The 14,959-nt window shown below is 40.9% G+C and overlaps 1 protein-coding gene across 2 annotated transcripts in view; it reads left to right on the plus strand.

Annotated features, from left to right (window-relative positions):
• The window catches only part of thsd7ba (thrombospondin, type I, domain containing 7Ba), an 86,580-nt gene that overhangs the window by 37,967 nt on the left and 33,654 nt on the right, over positions 1-14,959 (plus strand). For both annotated transcript variants that reach the window (XM_037239271.1, XM_037239272.1), the window contains exons 4-9: positions 2,795-3,641; positions 4,441-4,689; positions 5,684-5,853; positions 8,079-8,237; positions 11,016-11,216; positions 14,451-14,642. In XM_037239271.1, the coding sequence (XP_037095166.1) occupies positions 2,795-3,641; positions 4,441-4,689; positions 5,684-5,853; positions 8,079-8,237; positions 11,016-11,216; positions 14,451-14,642 (1,818 nt within the window). The remainder of the gene's footprint in view (positions 1-2,794; positions 3,642-4,440; positions 4,690-5,683; positions 5,854-8,078; positions 8,238-11,015; positions 11,217-14,450; positions 14,643-14,959) is intronic.

Genomic DNA, 14,959 nt, shown 5'->3' on the forward strand with positions numbered 1-14,959 from the left:
GAAAGGAAAACAAGGCAATGCACACTCCATTTTGTTGAACTTTTTAGGGAAATCATTGAGAAGTTTGCCTTAACATATATAATTTGAAACTTCACTTCTACTGATTGACACCTGACAAACATCTGTTTTTTTAGAATAATTTCACAATTTTCCTAATTTTTCCCCATCACCATCCTGACGATTGATTGGCTACCTGTTGATAATCTGAAGATCTTCTGCATCGGCCTATATAAATATAACTGAAGAATGCTCATGAATGGCAAATAATGGAAGTGCGGCACTGGGGACATGGATGCATAATGTGGCCTGGTGGCATTTAATTAAAAAGTCTCGCGGCACACAATACAAGTCCAACTTAACTCCAACTGGGAGCTTGGAGATGGATGCTGGGAAAAGTGTCTGTGTAAAATGAGGAAGGAGGCAGTGACGGTGAGAGGAAATTACCTTCCATGTACTCCATAACGTGGTGGCACCCATTTTTAATCCTGTGAATTATTTCTCATCCCTCTAGTTAATCGGCTGTTCAATCTTTCATTGATGAACATCTGTTTTCCCAAAATAAACATCAATCGCTGCGATAGGTAAGGGAGGGGGGGATTTATTCTGTATGAGTGACAGTATGTCAACTCATGCAAGTGATTTAATGTGTAAACGATATTCAAGTGTGAAAGGAGCAGGGGCAGGATGACACCGAAAGAGTAATGACGGAACCTCCTACTGTATTTTTATCACGACCGCATAACCCAATTTTAGCAATCAGACTGAGAAGGAAGGGAAGAGAATGTTGGAATAGACTTCACTGGCAGGAAAAGTGAACTCTATGGTACATCGGAGCAATGATTGAAGAGGATCGGTTGCTCTGCACTGTGAAACTTAAATCTTAGCCTGGGAAATGATTTTTTTTGTCAAGTCAAAATTAAGGGAATAGGGTTTGAATTTGAACCCATATTCTATTTCATATTCATTGATGCCGTTAAATGTTGGCAGTAAGTAAAACACAAACCAAGGCTGAAACATTTGAAGGAGATATTACATTACAAACAAACATTTGGACAATAATAGCTTTTAAACTGCACACGAGGTGAACGATTGGGCACCCACATGTCCAGTTAATTCTTACTCAACTTGCCCAGTGCAGCTTTTACCAAATGTAATTAAAGGGACCAGAGACTTTTATCAAATGTAATTAAACGGACCAGAGGGAAAAGTCATTCCACTGTGCTGAGTTTTTTTTTTAGGACTGATTGCTGCCTGCTGCTTTTGATGAGATTGTGTATTGCTCTTGTTTGCTCTCAATTTGTATCCATCTGTGAGCTCCCAGGGCACAAGAGAATGCTTTAGAGTAGCTTGTTATTGCCATCTTTTGTCTGACTTCAAGTGAAGGCTGCTGGAAAAAAATAAATAAAAGGCTTATTCAAGCTACATGGCTCTTTTAATTTCTGTCTTTTTCAGTATTGTGTGATAATTGGCCTCCTAACTGAATCTTTTTTTCGGGATTTTAACATATACATATAGAGTCGAGAATAGCAAAGCGCCTAAGCGCAATAAGAACCGAGGCCGACTTCTTCATTCCTGAGAGGCGGACGGGTGCTGATGCTGACAGATCGAGTGCGAGATTATTCCGAGTTTAGGAGCGAGCTAATGCTTGTGTTCACTGGTTCTTCTGGCAATGGAATCGCTTAATCACACTTCCATAAATCATACGTAGCCATTCCGGCAGGGTTTCCAAATGGTGGTGATAAAAGGACGCAAGTTCCATTAGTGACTGTGAGAACGTGTGCTTGGATGACAATCAAAGTGTAACTCTTTAGGTTTACTGTGTTTTTTTTTTTTTTTAATTTTATGAAATGCATAAAACTGTATGGGTGATTTCAAGTTATTTCTCTAAATAATAATGAGTCGTACTTTTAACAATCAATATATCTTATTTATCCAAAGTGGGGTATTTTGTTTAACATGTTTCAAAAAATATAATAGCGGGTGTAGTTTGACCAAAAACAATCCCATCAATGCATCTTCAGATTAAGGCAAACAAACTCAATCAAATGCTCCAATGAACTATCACATAAATTCAGTAATTTGAAATATTGCCCCCTTCAGCACAATATGCAATTTCAAAGCAGTGCCCGCTTGTTAATGGCTGGTTCAGAAATAAAGGATCCATTTAAAAGAACATCTAGATGGCACGAGAATCCCATAATTACTCCTAAAGACAAAAAAATCTAACAATTTTCAAAAATAATCTGAACAGAGATTTCACATCTGTTAATCAGTGATTTGATTCATAAGATTTACAGTATATACTATATTAAGACTCAGATGAAATTGTCTTTTAAAAAAAAAAAAAAAAAAAAAGAAACTTTGCGAAAATGTGTGCCACACATTAAGTACACTACTGTACTGTCAATGCAACCAAGTTGACATCTTGGTCAAGGTCACTGTCTATAAAATTTCCCTCGGGGAACCTTGCTGCTGATGTCAGTCAAGCTTCTGGTCGTTCCTCACATGGACTCGGGCAAACAACCATTTTGGAATTGAGCAACTAAGTGAATTCCTCCTTTGTGATAAGAGACTTGCACTTGATTCCTATACATTGATTTGCCGCTAGCTTGATTGCTTTTGGTTCCATTCTTTCTTTCTTCATGAATAAAGTAATCATGAAGCTTAAGTGATTGGCCTAGAATCGTATTTGATTGCAAACTAGCAGAAAACAGCAATTTAAATCACCCTGCGTAGAGTTTGGATTTTTTTTTTAATGGAAATGTTCTTGTTTGGTGTCTATGTGCTTCTCCAGGCCAGTGGGGTCATTGTATGGGTGAAGATTGTGGTTCCGGCGGAGTTCAAACCAGGACCGTCTGGTGTGTCCACACGGAAGGCTGGACCACCCACCGCTCTCACTGCAACCACATGGACAAGCCCGAGAGTCGGCGGCATTGCTTTAAGGTGTGTGACTGGCACCAGGACCTCTTTGAGTGGGAGCTGTCCGCCTGGGAGGGCTGTGTTCTCGTACCTTTTTTTTCCAACCAGCTCAAGCTACGGACCACGGAGTGCATTACAGCTCAGCATGGGATCCAGAGACGCAAAGTGCAATGTATGCGCACTTCAAACCGCACCGCCGTCACTTCGAGGATATGTGACTTCTTTTCCCAGAGACCGCCAGTGGAGCAGGCATGTCTCATCCCCTGCCCGCAGGACTGCGTCGTTTCGGATTTCACCTCATGGTCGGGTTGTAGTAGGACATGCGGCAGCGGCCTGCAGCATCGGACTAGACATGTTCTGACCACGCCTATGTACGGCGGCGCCAGCTGTCCAAACCTGACCGAAACCAGGACTTGTTCTGGGTCTGTCGACTGCCCTGCCGGGGAGGATGAGTACCAGTACAGCCTTAAAGTAGGAGCCTGGAGCGAATGTAGGCTCCCTCATCACAAAGATGACCTATTGAACGGTCGGACCATTGTGGATTTCAGTCGTAACAAGGAGAACAATACAGTCATGCTGCACAGACATGACTCCCTTGACCGTCAACACCATCACGAGCATCGTCACCATCGCAAGTACCACATGTCGTGGGAGCTGGAGGTGGGATACCAGACGCGGCAAATCCGTTGCACACGCAGTGATGGGAAGAACGCAATGATGAGGTAAGATGACAAAATAGCAATAATGACAAGGATTACTTGTCATTGGAAACCACCATCCGATTAAAATTATACAGTGGTCACCCCTTGCTTGATGTCACCGAGCATACTTCAATTTTGCGATTCTGTAATTGGATTGTCTTTTTCAGTTTAAATGTCCTGTTAAAGACCACATCAACATTGCGCCGAAGCACTATTGTGTTAAATGTCAAGCACTGCTCCTTTCCTGTTTGAACTGACTTTGGTATTTAGCTCTTTGATAAGAACAGAAGAACACAGGATGGGCACACAAACACGAATACACGCACGCACATGCACAGGTTTTCTCATTTCCACCGAGCACAAGTGTCACACTGCAGTAAATTGTCAGCAATCGATTTTTTTTTTCTCGTCTCTAAATGTTGCCTTTGTGTGTGTTAATGCCCGAGACTGGTTAAACTGGGATGAAATTGTTATTTCCCAACTGAGCTCTGTTTCATTCTGTTTTCCTAATTACAGCCTAATTATACCAAATTCAATCAGGATTGTAGCCCTGTCTTAATAACGAGCCTAATTTAGCAGTTTAAATTGAACAATAGAAACGGTAATTATATAACTAATCTTCTTGTTTCATGTTGATCGAATCAGCAATTGTGCAAAAACTAATTTCATGTCAGCTTCTGTAATTCAATTAAAAAAGTGTAGTTTAAGACGAAGGATTTTGAGAGAAGTTAAGGAACATACAGTCTTGACATCTGCTTTTGTTACCCTGTGTAGTTTTGAACCCTTCCCACTCCACCGTGTTTATCGTCTCACCCTGCAGCCTCTGCGCCAAGTACAACTCTCCCGTGACCTACCAAGCCTGCGTGATGCCCAAAGACTGTCACACCTCTGATTGGCTTTCATGGAGTCCCTGCTCGAAGACCTGCCGATCTACCGACCTATCTCCCGGGTACCGTCTGCGGTCACGAGTCGTAACACGGATCCCACTGAGCGGGGGCAATAAATGTCCTGTCCTTGAGGAAAAGGAAGCTTGCAACATTATCGGGGATTTGCTTCCATACTGTCCAAGGTATGTTTTTTTTTTTTTTTTTTAGACACGTTTCTCATCATTACCATCCTCCGAACGGAATGTAAGGCTCGTATTTAATCTTCTATGCCCACGCTCTCAAAATCCATTCACATTTCCAAAGCTTTCTAACTAGAATGATTACGAGTATACCCAAAGGCTACAGATATTCATGATGTTGCTGTTCATTTAATTTGTCCCTCTACCTTAAGAATTGATTTTAATTTAATTTAATATCAACTCCTGCAGCAGTTAAAGGGGTTGTGGTCCATAGGGTCTGTCGTTGTTTTTCCAGTCACGCCGTTAAAGTAAGATGGTAGCTAATTACATTCAGTAAATAATGTAGTCAGCTTTGTTTTCCTGCAGGAATATCTTGTTTTATTTGCTATATATGAGAGGAGGATTCACATGATTAAGGAAAAACTCATTACGGAGAATAAGCATCTGATAGATTACTTAGGGTGGTTGTTCTGGAGACCTCCTCAAGTAATATTGCTTTTTGCTCCAGTGCACTTTTCATGACAATGACTGATCATTTGTTTAGAGGTTCTACAACCTTCCCTCACTGATTTGCATTTTTTTCCCGGAGTCAACTGTTGTTGTTTTTTTTCTTGCCACAAAGTTATTTTCATATCAACAGACATTGGTCTGACACCAAAAATGTAATTAGGTTAAGGCAGTATTCTCTTATCTGTCTTTTCCAAAGGCACTGTTAAAAATGGCAGTGACAACACACAGCCATTATAATTCATAATACAACTTCATAATAGAAATAGAATTATGAGAAGCTTAGTCTCATTATTATCAACATACAATATAATTGCTTGAACTCTGCACTTTTGGTCACATCACAGTTATTTTAGTAGCTTCTTTTTCATTCAAGTTCATTGGGATCAACCATTGGCTAATTGAAAACATTTTCACGAACCGGTCATGCCCATTAAGCTGGCAAACTTCAAACTGTGTTCAAACTTTTTGGTCCTCTGGTATCTTTCAGGTATGAGTGGAGGACCACCGACTGGAATGAATGCTTGGTTTCCTCTTTACTGAGCAAGCTTGACCGGCGTTTGGCTAACATCAGTAGTCTCTGCGGAGGCGGGGTGCATACCAGAAAGACATACTGCGCTCAAGTTCTTGATGACTCAACTCCACATCACAGGAAAGAGGGTGAGACAAAACCACCGTCATCACGGCCCAGCTTTACTTTGAAGCATACAAAGACATCACGGCCATGCAAGAATGAAGAATAAAGTGCAAGCAGTGATGGCAAGGCTTAAGCATGTTCAAAGTATATATCAAAGCTTATCTTCAAGTACAGTAGACTCTCCTGGGAGCGACTTTACTCATTGGCGAAGCAGTTTCATTTAAAACTTAATCTGCATTGAGAGACAGCACATCCCGGTGCGGTGTGAAAATAGATAAATGCTCGCGAAGTGTTCGTATTGTTGTTTACGCCATCCGGCGAATACACTCGGCTGACATTGTAAGCATTTAAACCAGAACACTAAGTAGTTGTCATCAATTCGAAAGTGTTTTATGGCAACGCAGTGTCAGTTGTAGGGGATGAAGGAAGCTTGGCAAATCTTCTACAAACGTTGCTTCCACAGCAGTTTAAAGTGTCACTCTGTCCTCACTGGATAAGCTCTTGTAAAAACAGCAGTCTTCAGGGAGCATGTTTGCGAGGAGAATAAAACATCTGAGGCCGGGGCTAGTGGCCCGGCGAGACTATAAAGCTCAGAAAACAATTTAGCGAGACAGTGAAACAATTATTCACACCGGCAAAGGTGTGATGATACACGTTCCAAGGCGAAGCGGAACCATTTGCGTATTCAGTTCAACAAAACCGGAAAACATTTGTACTATTCAACATCTTGACATATTCATGCTGGCAGGGTACGCATTCTTAAAAACATGTTCATGTCAGGAAAGCAATGTAGTCATTACACAACAAATAATAAGCAATCATGTCATGGCCTTTAAGCCGTTTTGCAGAATTGGTCGAATAAAGTGCGTTGCAAGGAAAGCCACTTAGCGCCCAAGTATATATAGTTTGTCGCCTTACATTTCCGAAACTCTCTTTTTCGGGGGGGGGGGGAGGGGAATAAATGTTGAGCCATTATCATTGTATTGTCAATGAGACCAAGCCATTTTCAAAACTTGGTCAATAATTTGCACAACAGACTGCAATAGTGTTATTATTTAGAATTTCAGAAACTTGTCCTACATTAATGGCAAGTTAACCTGTCCAATTGGAAAATAAAAGATAAATTCTAGTCGCCTCGTTCCATATCATAACCTCAGTGCTTGGAGGTCAGAGTTTTTTTTTTTTAGTGTGCAGTATATCAATGAAGTGCTCTACGGTGCGGGACAAGGATCAATATGTAAGCTGCTGTGTTTACAACCCTGGCACAGCTTTGGGTGATGTAAAGCGATGTGGCTTCAACGCAGAGCGCTTCTCTAGCGCGACTTATTCGGAAAACAGTTTGCTGCTGTTGGATGTCTACAGCACCGTAATTGTCACCCGCAGTTTAGGGAACAAAGCCGATAAATATGTAATATGCGCTTTTATCCATGTGTTTAAGCATGCATGTTATTTCTACACAGAAGATCAAACACCATGTAAAATGACTCAGGGCAAGAAGACATTATGCAGGAAGGACATTTGCTGAATCTCTCTTTGGGCTCTCATTTAAATGGAAATGTGATATTCACTGATGTGTGGAAGTGCATCAAACTGGAATATTAGATTAAATAAAAACTCTTATTGTGGGCAGGGAGGAAATACTTTCTTATGAAGAATTATTCTACCATCTAAGACAGATGTTTTATGATTGTCCGCAAATTACACAAGCATTAATTTGTTGTGGAAAAAGGCCTACCATAATTTCCAGACTATAAGCCACACCAGCTAAAATTACTGTTGTGTTCATATATAAGCCGCACTGGACTATAAGACGCAGGTGTTTTAATGTTTAATTTCCATATATCAGAGAATATGCATAAATCAAAAACATATCATAAAAATCATGAAAAATCCATAGATAAACTGCACTGGACTATAAGCCGCAGGGTTCAAAGCTTGTGCAAAAAGTAGCGCCTTATAGTCTGGAAAATACGGTACATTTGAATATTAAGATGAGTCAGTCATGTAAGTTTAAATTGTTCCAATTTGTTAAAATAGTTAGTCTTATTTTCAAATCTAAAAAACAAAATGCCTATTGAGCCTCGAAGACAATTAAAAAAAACAACAATTCTATTTTAACCTTTTCTAGGCAAACAACAGGTATGCAGTCCTGTATATCCTTGCAAGTAGCGTAGTAAAAACATTCACGCTACTTCCCGTGTGTGCTGAAGCTTTACTTAAACCAGCTGCGTCCCTCATGTTTGCACAGTGTCCAGGCCTGTGACTGCCAGACTGTGTGCGGGTCAAGAAGCTCCCTTGGCGGTCAAGAACTGCTCCATTCCCTGCCAACATCGCTGCCTGCTCTCCCACTGGTCATCCTGGGGCACCTGCGTACATGACAGCTGTAAAGATCCACAGGGGAAGAAAGGTATTGGATTACCCTTTCCCTGATCTGCAAATTTAAGAGAAACAAACAAGTTGATAATCGGTAATTGTTTTTCTTGATGCAACTTGAATGTGATACATTATTGCAAATTAGCTGAAGTCAATATGGCATGGTAGGGCACTGGTTAGCACGTCCGCCTCACAGTTCAGAGGGTGTGGGTTTGATTCCGTGGGGACAAGCGGTACAGAAAATGGATAGTTGAAGTCACGTTAGCAGTATCCATCCAGCAATCCGTCTGATAAAAAAATAACTCCCCTAAATATGTAGCTAATATGACTTGAAATTGATTCAGATAATTGTACAGATGGGCAAAATGTGGAAATTAGCGCGCGGTAGGAAAATATCTATTTGCCGACGAGTTTCATAACAGATTGCCATGTTATATATTTACAGCCAGCTGCTCGTGGTAACTGAGTTGAGTACTTTCAATGTAATCAACCAAATTTAAACAAACCGAAGAGCTGTTGCGAATGCTAATGATTTCATTTGAGAGGTGTGCTATCTTCTGAATAAACAATCACTATAACAGCAGTAATACAGCAATAAGTGAGGTAGATAGGAAGGCTCAATTAAGAGACCAGACGAGATCATATGAGTTTTTGTCTGGTCTACAAATGAGAAGTCCGCCATGAAAAAAAAAAGCAACACACGAACGAGCCATGACTGAGGAAAATCGGAAAGCGAGTGTGCCGGTGTCTCAGATCTCCATCCCCAGGAGGTTTGAAGAGATGGATAAGATGCTTTCCGAGTGCGTGCAGTCGTCTGGCATGCCGGAAGCCTTCAGCGGGATGGTGCTGTCTCGCCGCCTTTCGGAGCAGGTGAACACGTGTGTCGCAGCCTTTAGACAGACACTCCATGTATGTGTGAGCGGTTCAAGGCTGTCGGTGTGTTAGCGTCTACTAAAAGGGCATCGCGACCTCATCGCTGTCGTGCGTAAATGTGCATGAAAGGCCCCCGGGGAACAACTGAAGTGTGGATTGTTCAGGTCAGTGCCCACACCGGTCTCCACGGGACCACGGAAGCTCGACTCCCAGACAGCGTCATTAATATATTTTGCTGGGTAGAAGACGCGGCATCTGCTGTTTTGCACATCTTTCTTCTCGAGTGACGCATTATGTTGAGGCTTTAGTAGACCCAGAGCACGTGAAGGAAACCATACAAGATCAAAAGAAGTGGGCCCTGTTGGAAAATTGTTCCAATGTGTTTGCTTGAAGTTCTTGGAATGGAGTACCCTCAAGGTAGACCAAAGGGAAAGTTTGCAATTTAAAAATAAAAAAAGCATTTCCTACCCTGTTCTGTGAAAAATACTTTCCAATCTTTTGCCTCTAATTTGAATTTTAAGAAACCATCACGCCTGAGGAAAAACAACCAATCAGAGAAAGAAACCATGACTGACGAGATGTCAATCATTTGTTGTGCACTCGAGGGCACACTCGTAGCAAATTTTCCAGAAATTGCTTACTTATTGCATTTGATCATGCAAAATTGCGTGTGGACATAACATTAACCCTAAATCAAAATCATGGCGGAATACAGCACGAAATGAAAAATATCAATGCTGTGTCAGCGGTATAGTTTACTTGTTCAAGAGACTGTGAATTACCCTGCAGTAAATACTTTTTGTCTTCTACCCGACTCACTGTTCTTATCAGATTTGACTGTGATTTAATGTAAACGCATTTGACTGCGAGGTTTATTTAATAGAGCTTTTGTAATTATTTTACTCGAGGTCACGGGACTGACAGGAGTGCTGTATCTTCACACAGTGCTGTAGCTCACCTGCCTGAAATAACCAGCATGACCAAGAGGCATATCAATTATTAACATCACTTCGTTACACCCTTGCCAAAAGAAGTTTTTTTTGCGGTGTGGATTTCAGCAGCGGGGCATCGCTGCAATCGATCCACACCGTCTCTCGTCTTTAAGCTTCCTCATAGACCGAAGCTACAACTCGGATCATCCTCCTGAACTTGTGGGTCATGTTCGTAGATTGTTGGAGGATGTATTGTGGAGGTTCTGACCCTCCTGGAGATTAGATGTTCCACCTGTGGAAGGAAATAACGTAAGACCTTTGTGCCAAATGTCAGGTCTTTGTTAAAATGAGTATAGCAGAAGATGAATAGGGCTGTTGCTCCACTGTAGTGGAAACACCCCAAGGAAGTGGTCAGAGGCAAGTTTACATTATTTAATCTCCAAAGTTTCTCTTTGTCATCCAGGAATTGAAAAGCCTCAATAGTTACTTACTAAAGTTGGTTCTTTTCGAATAAACCGTTCAGTCATGTCCAGTCAGCAAAGTGTGTATTTATTTGATTTGAAAGAGAATGACTTCAATTACAAGACAATTTCATGCTTTAGAGTGAATTATGGGCCTGAAATAAAATGAGGGAGAGGCTTGATAATAATATTGCTAAATGATGTTGGATTTACATCATTCAGAAATTCTAGTATATTAGCATTTTTATGTGTGTATAGGCATGTATAGTATACAAGGTGTGTGGGGGGGGGGAATAAAATTGCACACAACGGAAAAAAACACAAAACCAATACTAAAACAGTTAAAAATAAAATAAAAAAATATAAAAATCTATTTAAAATATAATTTAAAAAATCTGATTTCACCAAATTTAAAAACTAAAACTAAAAGAAAATATTATGAACATTCCAAAATTATTATGGTCCTGGTGTTTATACCAAATGCATTATGTATTGCAACAACCAACCTCTGTTTTTTCTTTTTTCTCCTTGGGTCTTCCCTGCCAGGTTTCATACAAAGGAGAAGAGAGTTGCTGTGGGCATCCAGCAGCAGTCCACTGGATGTCTGCCCTCATCTGGTGGAATCCATCCCCTGCGAGGATCCAGCTTGCTACCTGTGGCAAATACAGCAAGGCGAATGTACACCCAACAAAAGCACTTGTGGTCCTGGAACTTCGGTCCAAAGTGCAAAGTGCATCAGTGCTGAAGGTACTTCTTCCTTAAACTATAAAATACTGACATTAATTAAAAGGAGGTTGTTTTTATATGGGCAGCTCACAACTTATCCTCATGATCAAATAAGCACTAATTATTATTGTATTGATATATTCTTATTTTTAATTAGTGCATTTTTCATTCGTTATTGATCATGTAAACCACTGAGAAAAATGTTCATACTTTGTAGAAGTTTGATGACTTTCATTATGCATAAGCTCAATTAAAAATTAATCATTCTTTTTTTTTTTTTTTAACCACAGTTAAACTAGAATTTCAACAAGTAATATGTGCAACATTGTGATAAATGTATTATGTGATTCTGTTAATTATTCATGAAATGTCCATCACTGCATTAGTTGCAGGAAAAATTCAATGATCAAAAATTCCATATCCTTGCTTCCTTTCCTCCATCCTAAACTCCTTCCACTCTTCATTCTTTCCGTCATTAGTTGCCCATCCGCTAACTAATCATCCTCCATCACCCACTTAAGTCGATACATTTTGACAGGCAAAGCGTCTTGTTGGATATGAGGAAAAAGAATGAAATTAGCAAACTTGAATCCGGGTGAAAGATAGCTGACATGTTGATCGCCGTTTCACTTTTGATTGACTTGTGAGACCCTCCGAGTGCACAGAGTCAAGGCCACCTCAGAGCCAAGTCGGTGTAATAATGAAAAACGACAAGTTAAAGCGCCAGTGAGGCATTCTAATTAGTTGGCTGGATCACCTCAGCTGACACCTCCATGTGAAAAGAGCACTTTCCTGACTCGATCTCCTCACCCGAGATATTCTTAATTCTTCCCCAAGCTTTTGACCGTGACTGAAAGTTGAATTCTCTCTGTCGCCACGGGAGACCTTCCCTGCAGCATCTTTATAACAACTTCTGCTCATCCAGCACCTCCATCTCCTCTCTCGTCAGGGCACCAGAACTATCTTATTCTGGGGGAACCTCCAGTGCCCCCCTTGGAGCTTGCAGAATCACATTTTTTTATTTTTTTTTATTTTATAAGTAGTGCCGACTGCCCAGAGATTGCTGGCTGGGATAAAGTGGTTCGGATGGATGGACGGACGGAACTGCTAAGTTCAAGAACATTCCATTCTGGGGTGCTGATTAAAGCCCAATTTGTTCTGATTCATAAACTTTTGTGTGGTCACCATAAAATCACTTGGCCACCATAAAACTTATATAAATTCGACAGACAAAATTTAAACATGGGTTCAGTGCAAAGCTGAGTCACTTCTCTAATGAATTTAATGCAGTGCTGCTTGCTTGCAGCTCCTTATTACAATTGAATGAAGGTGTTCCAAAAACAAAGTCATAAATTAGCTTCCTTTTTGATGACCGGTAATCAAAAGTGTATGGATGGTTTGCTCGGTCATCACTATTCTCTGTCTACTTGTATTGTTTACAACCAAATTGTGTTAATTTCAAAAAGCTTCACAGCATAGGCTTCAAATTGATTCTGAGGCCCAGCCAAGAGAGTCATTGCAGGGTTATTCCAGGATACTTGACGGGAGAACGCCTCAATCTTGGCAATATACAATCCGACCATACTCCTAATTACATTGTGCTTCATCTATTCTCTTGGCCTTGCCAGCCGTCTATTCAATTCACTCCACATAGGAGACGTCGTCCTCGGTGTACGCGGATCAGCAGCTGCAGTGTGAAATGTCTGTACATCTTCATCAGAGCCTGTTTGTTGATAGAAATGACTCGTGATTACACACCATTTCAAGTACTGACACCTTCATTATCGCAAATTGAGCGAGTTTATCATAACTGTATGTATTGTGTTTCAGTGCCGATATGATTGGGCAGGTCTGCTTCAGTCGATCCACTCTCGGCCTACTTTATCAGGCTCCATTCTCTCTGATGTTCAAGTTTAATTGGCAATCACAAATACTGTGGAAGCTTGAAAGTTAAACCTAAAATCCCACGCTTTGGAAATTGCTTTCAAGCTTGCTTGGATGAGTGTCCAACATTATACGATTTGGAATGTTTTCATTTCGAGCCCAATCCAACTGAACGCTTTTTACCGTCTACCTGAGCAAACTCTTTTGGATCCGAAACAATCATGCAACTTGTTTAAACGACAGTAAGAGTATCAAGCCCACCTCTCATAAATAAACATAAATTGTGATGCTTGATAGCTTTTCCGTGACCCCTTTTGATCGTAACCACAGTTTATTTTAAAGTGCCTCATTTTGCAATGTAGCTTTGTCGGGCCATCTGAGCGGATTGAGTGTATTTATTGGCTTTCAGGCAAAGGTGAGAGGATTATCTATAACTACCGCAGTTAAAAGATTTATCGGCGGGTGGGCGAGCAGAACAAAAATCATTTCAATAGGTAGCGGCGGTATTATCTGAGAAGAGCAGCAACTACCATTCCCTGTATTAATATTTCAAAAGGACCTCAGGGCAGCCATCTATTTGCAGAGTTCCCCCACCCTTGGTGTCTCTTCTTTCACACACCCAAGTTGTGACTTTAGATGTTAACGCTCGCATATATCCTTTGTTCATTTGTATTCCAGTCATTTCCGCATAAATAGATTGATGTGTAATTTATTTTTGCATATTCACATACAGGCCTCAAGCAATTCAATGTTGTTTTCTATGAGCTGACATATTCTATTTGTTCATTGTGAAACTAGACGTAATAAAATCAATTCTAAACTGGTCAGAAGTTGTTGTTCACTATATAATTGCCATAGGCCGTTGCCCTGATGTCACCGGTGGGATTTTATCAGTGCCTTCAGTCGACTAATAGCTTCACTGTAAACACCGTAGTTATTTTAGTAGCTGGAGTGAGAACAGTGTCTCTTTATGGACAAAAGGTTTCCAAAATTCCCTAAGGAGTCGTCCGTATGTGTGTAATGAAGTGATCTCCACATTTGCTCTCTAAACTGTTCTTCTCTTACACCGAGGAGAATAGCCTGGAGTGGAAATAAAAGAACAAATTTGTGTCAAATGTGCCCTTGGGTTGTGATTGATTAAAAACATTTTATTTTTCAATAAGTTCAAATAAAACCATTGAAGCTGCTCTATGTGAAAGTTTTGGAAACATGCTATACAGAATTGTGAAAAAGAATCAGAGCAAAGAGTTAACTGGGAGCAGTTATGAATATTCTATTAGTGCAAGATAAAGGATGAAGGACACGCTGTAAAAACTGCAGTACATCTGCAGTTTCATTTTTATTCAAGTCTTATTTACTTCTCATATCCAGGCGAGGATGTGCCCACGACGTACTGCACGGAAAACCCTCCACCGACGCAGGCGCCCTGCGAGGTGGTTTGTCCTGCCGACTGCGTTCTTAGCGTCTGGTCCTCCTGGTCCCCCTGCTCACACAGTTGTGCTTCGAAAACAGCAGAGGGTCGACAAAGTCGCACTCGTACTGTCTTGGCCCTCCCTGGAAAAGGTAAGGCGGAACCCTGCATACTTTTTCCTCCCCACTTGCACATTTCCAGCTCACCTCTCCATCTGTCGGTAGCAAACGGCGAGGTGATCATTTTGTCGCCCAAACCTTCACTGCTTAGCCCTAACGACACCTTGAGATGCGGCTCCAAATGTTTAATGTGACAATGACTGGTGGAGCCAAAAACCCACTGGGAATATGTCTGACATTCTGCCACAAGTAAAATTCTCACAGTGATAATATGCCCCCCCCCCCCCATTTCCTTGCAGTAGGGCTAAATGCTGGAGTCCATTGTAAATGTTTGTCCCTTAGTCAAGGCC

The sequence above is a fragment of the Syngnathus acus genome, chromosome 21 (genome assembly GCF_901709675.1).
Source record: "Syngnathus acus chromosome 21, fSynAcu1.2, whole genome shotgun sequence".
NCBI lineage: Eukaryota > Metazoa > Chordata > Actinopteri > Syngnathiformes > Syngnathidae > Syngnathus > Syngnathus acus.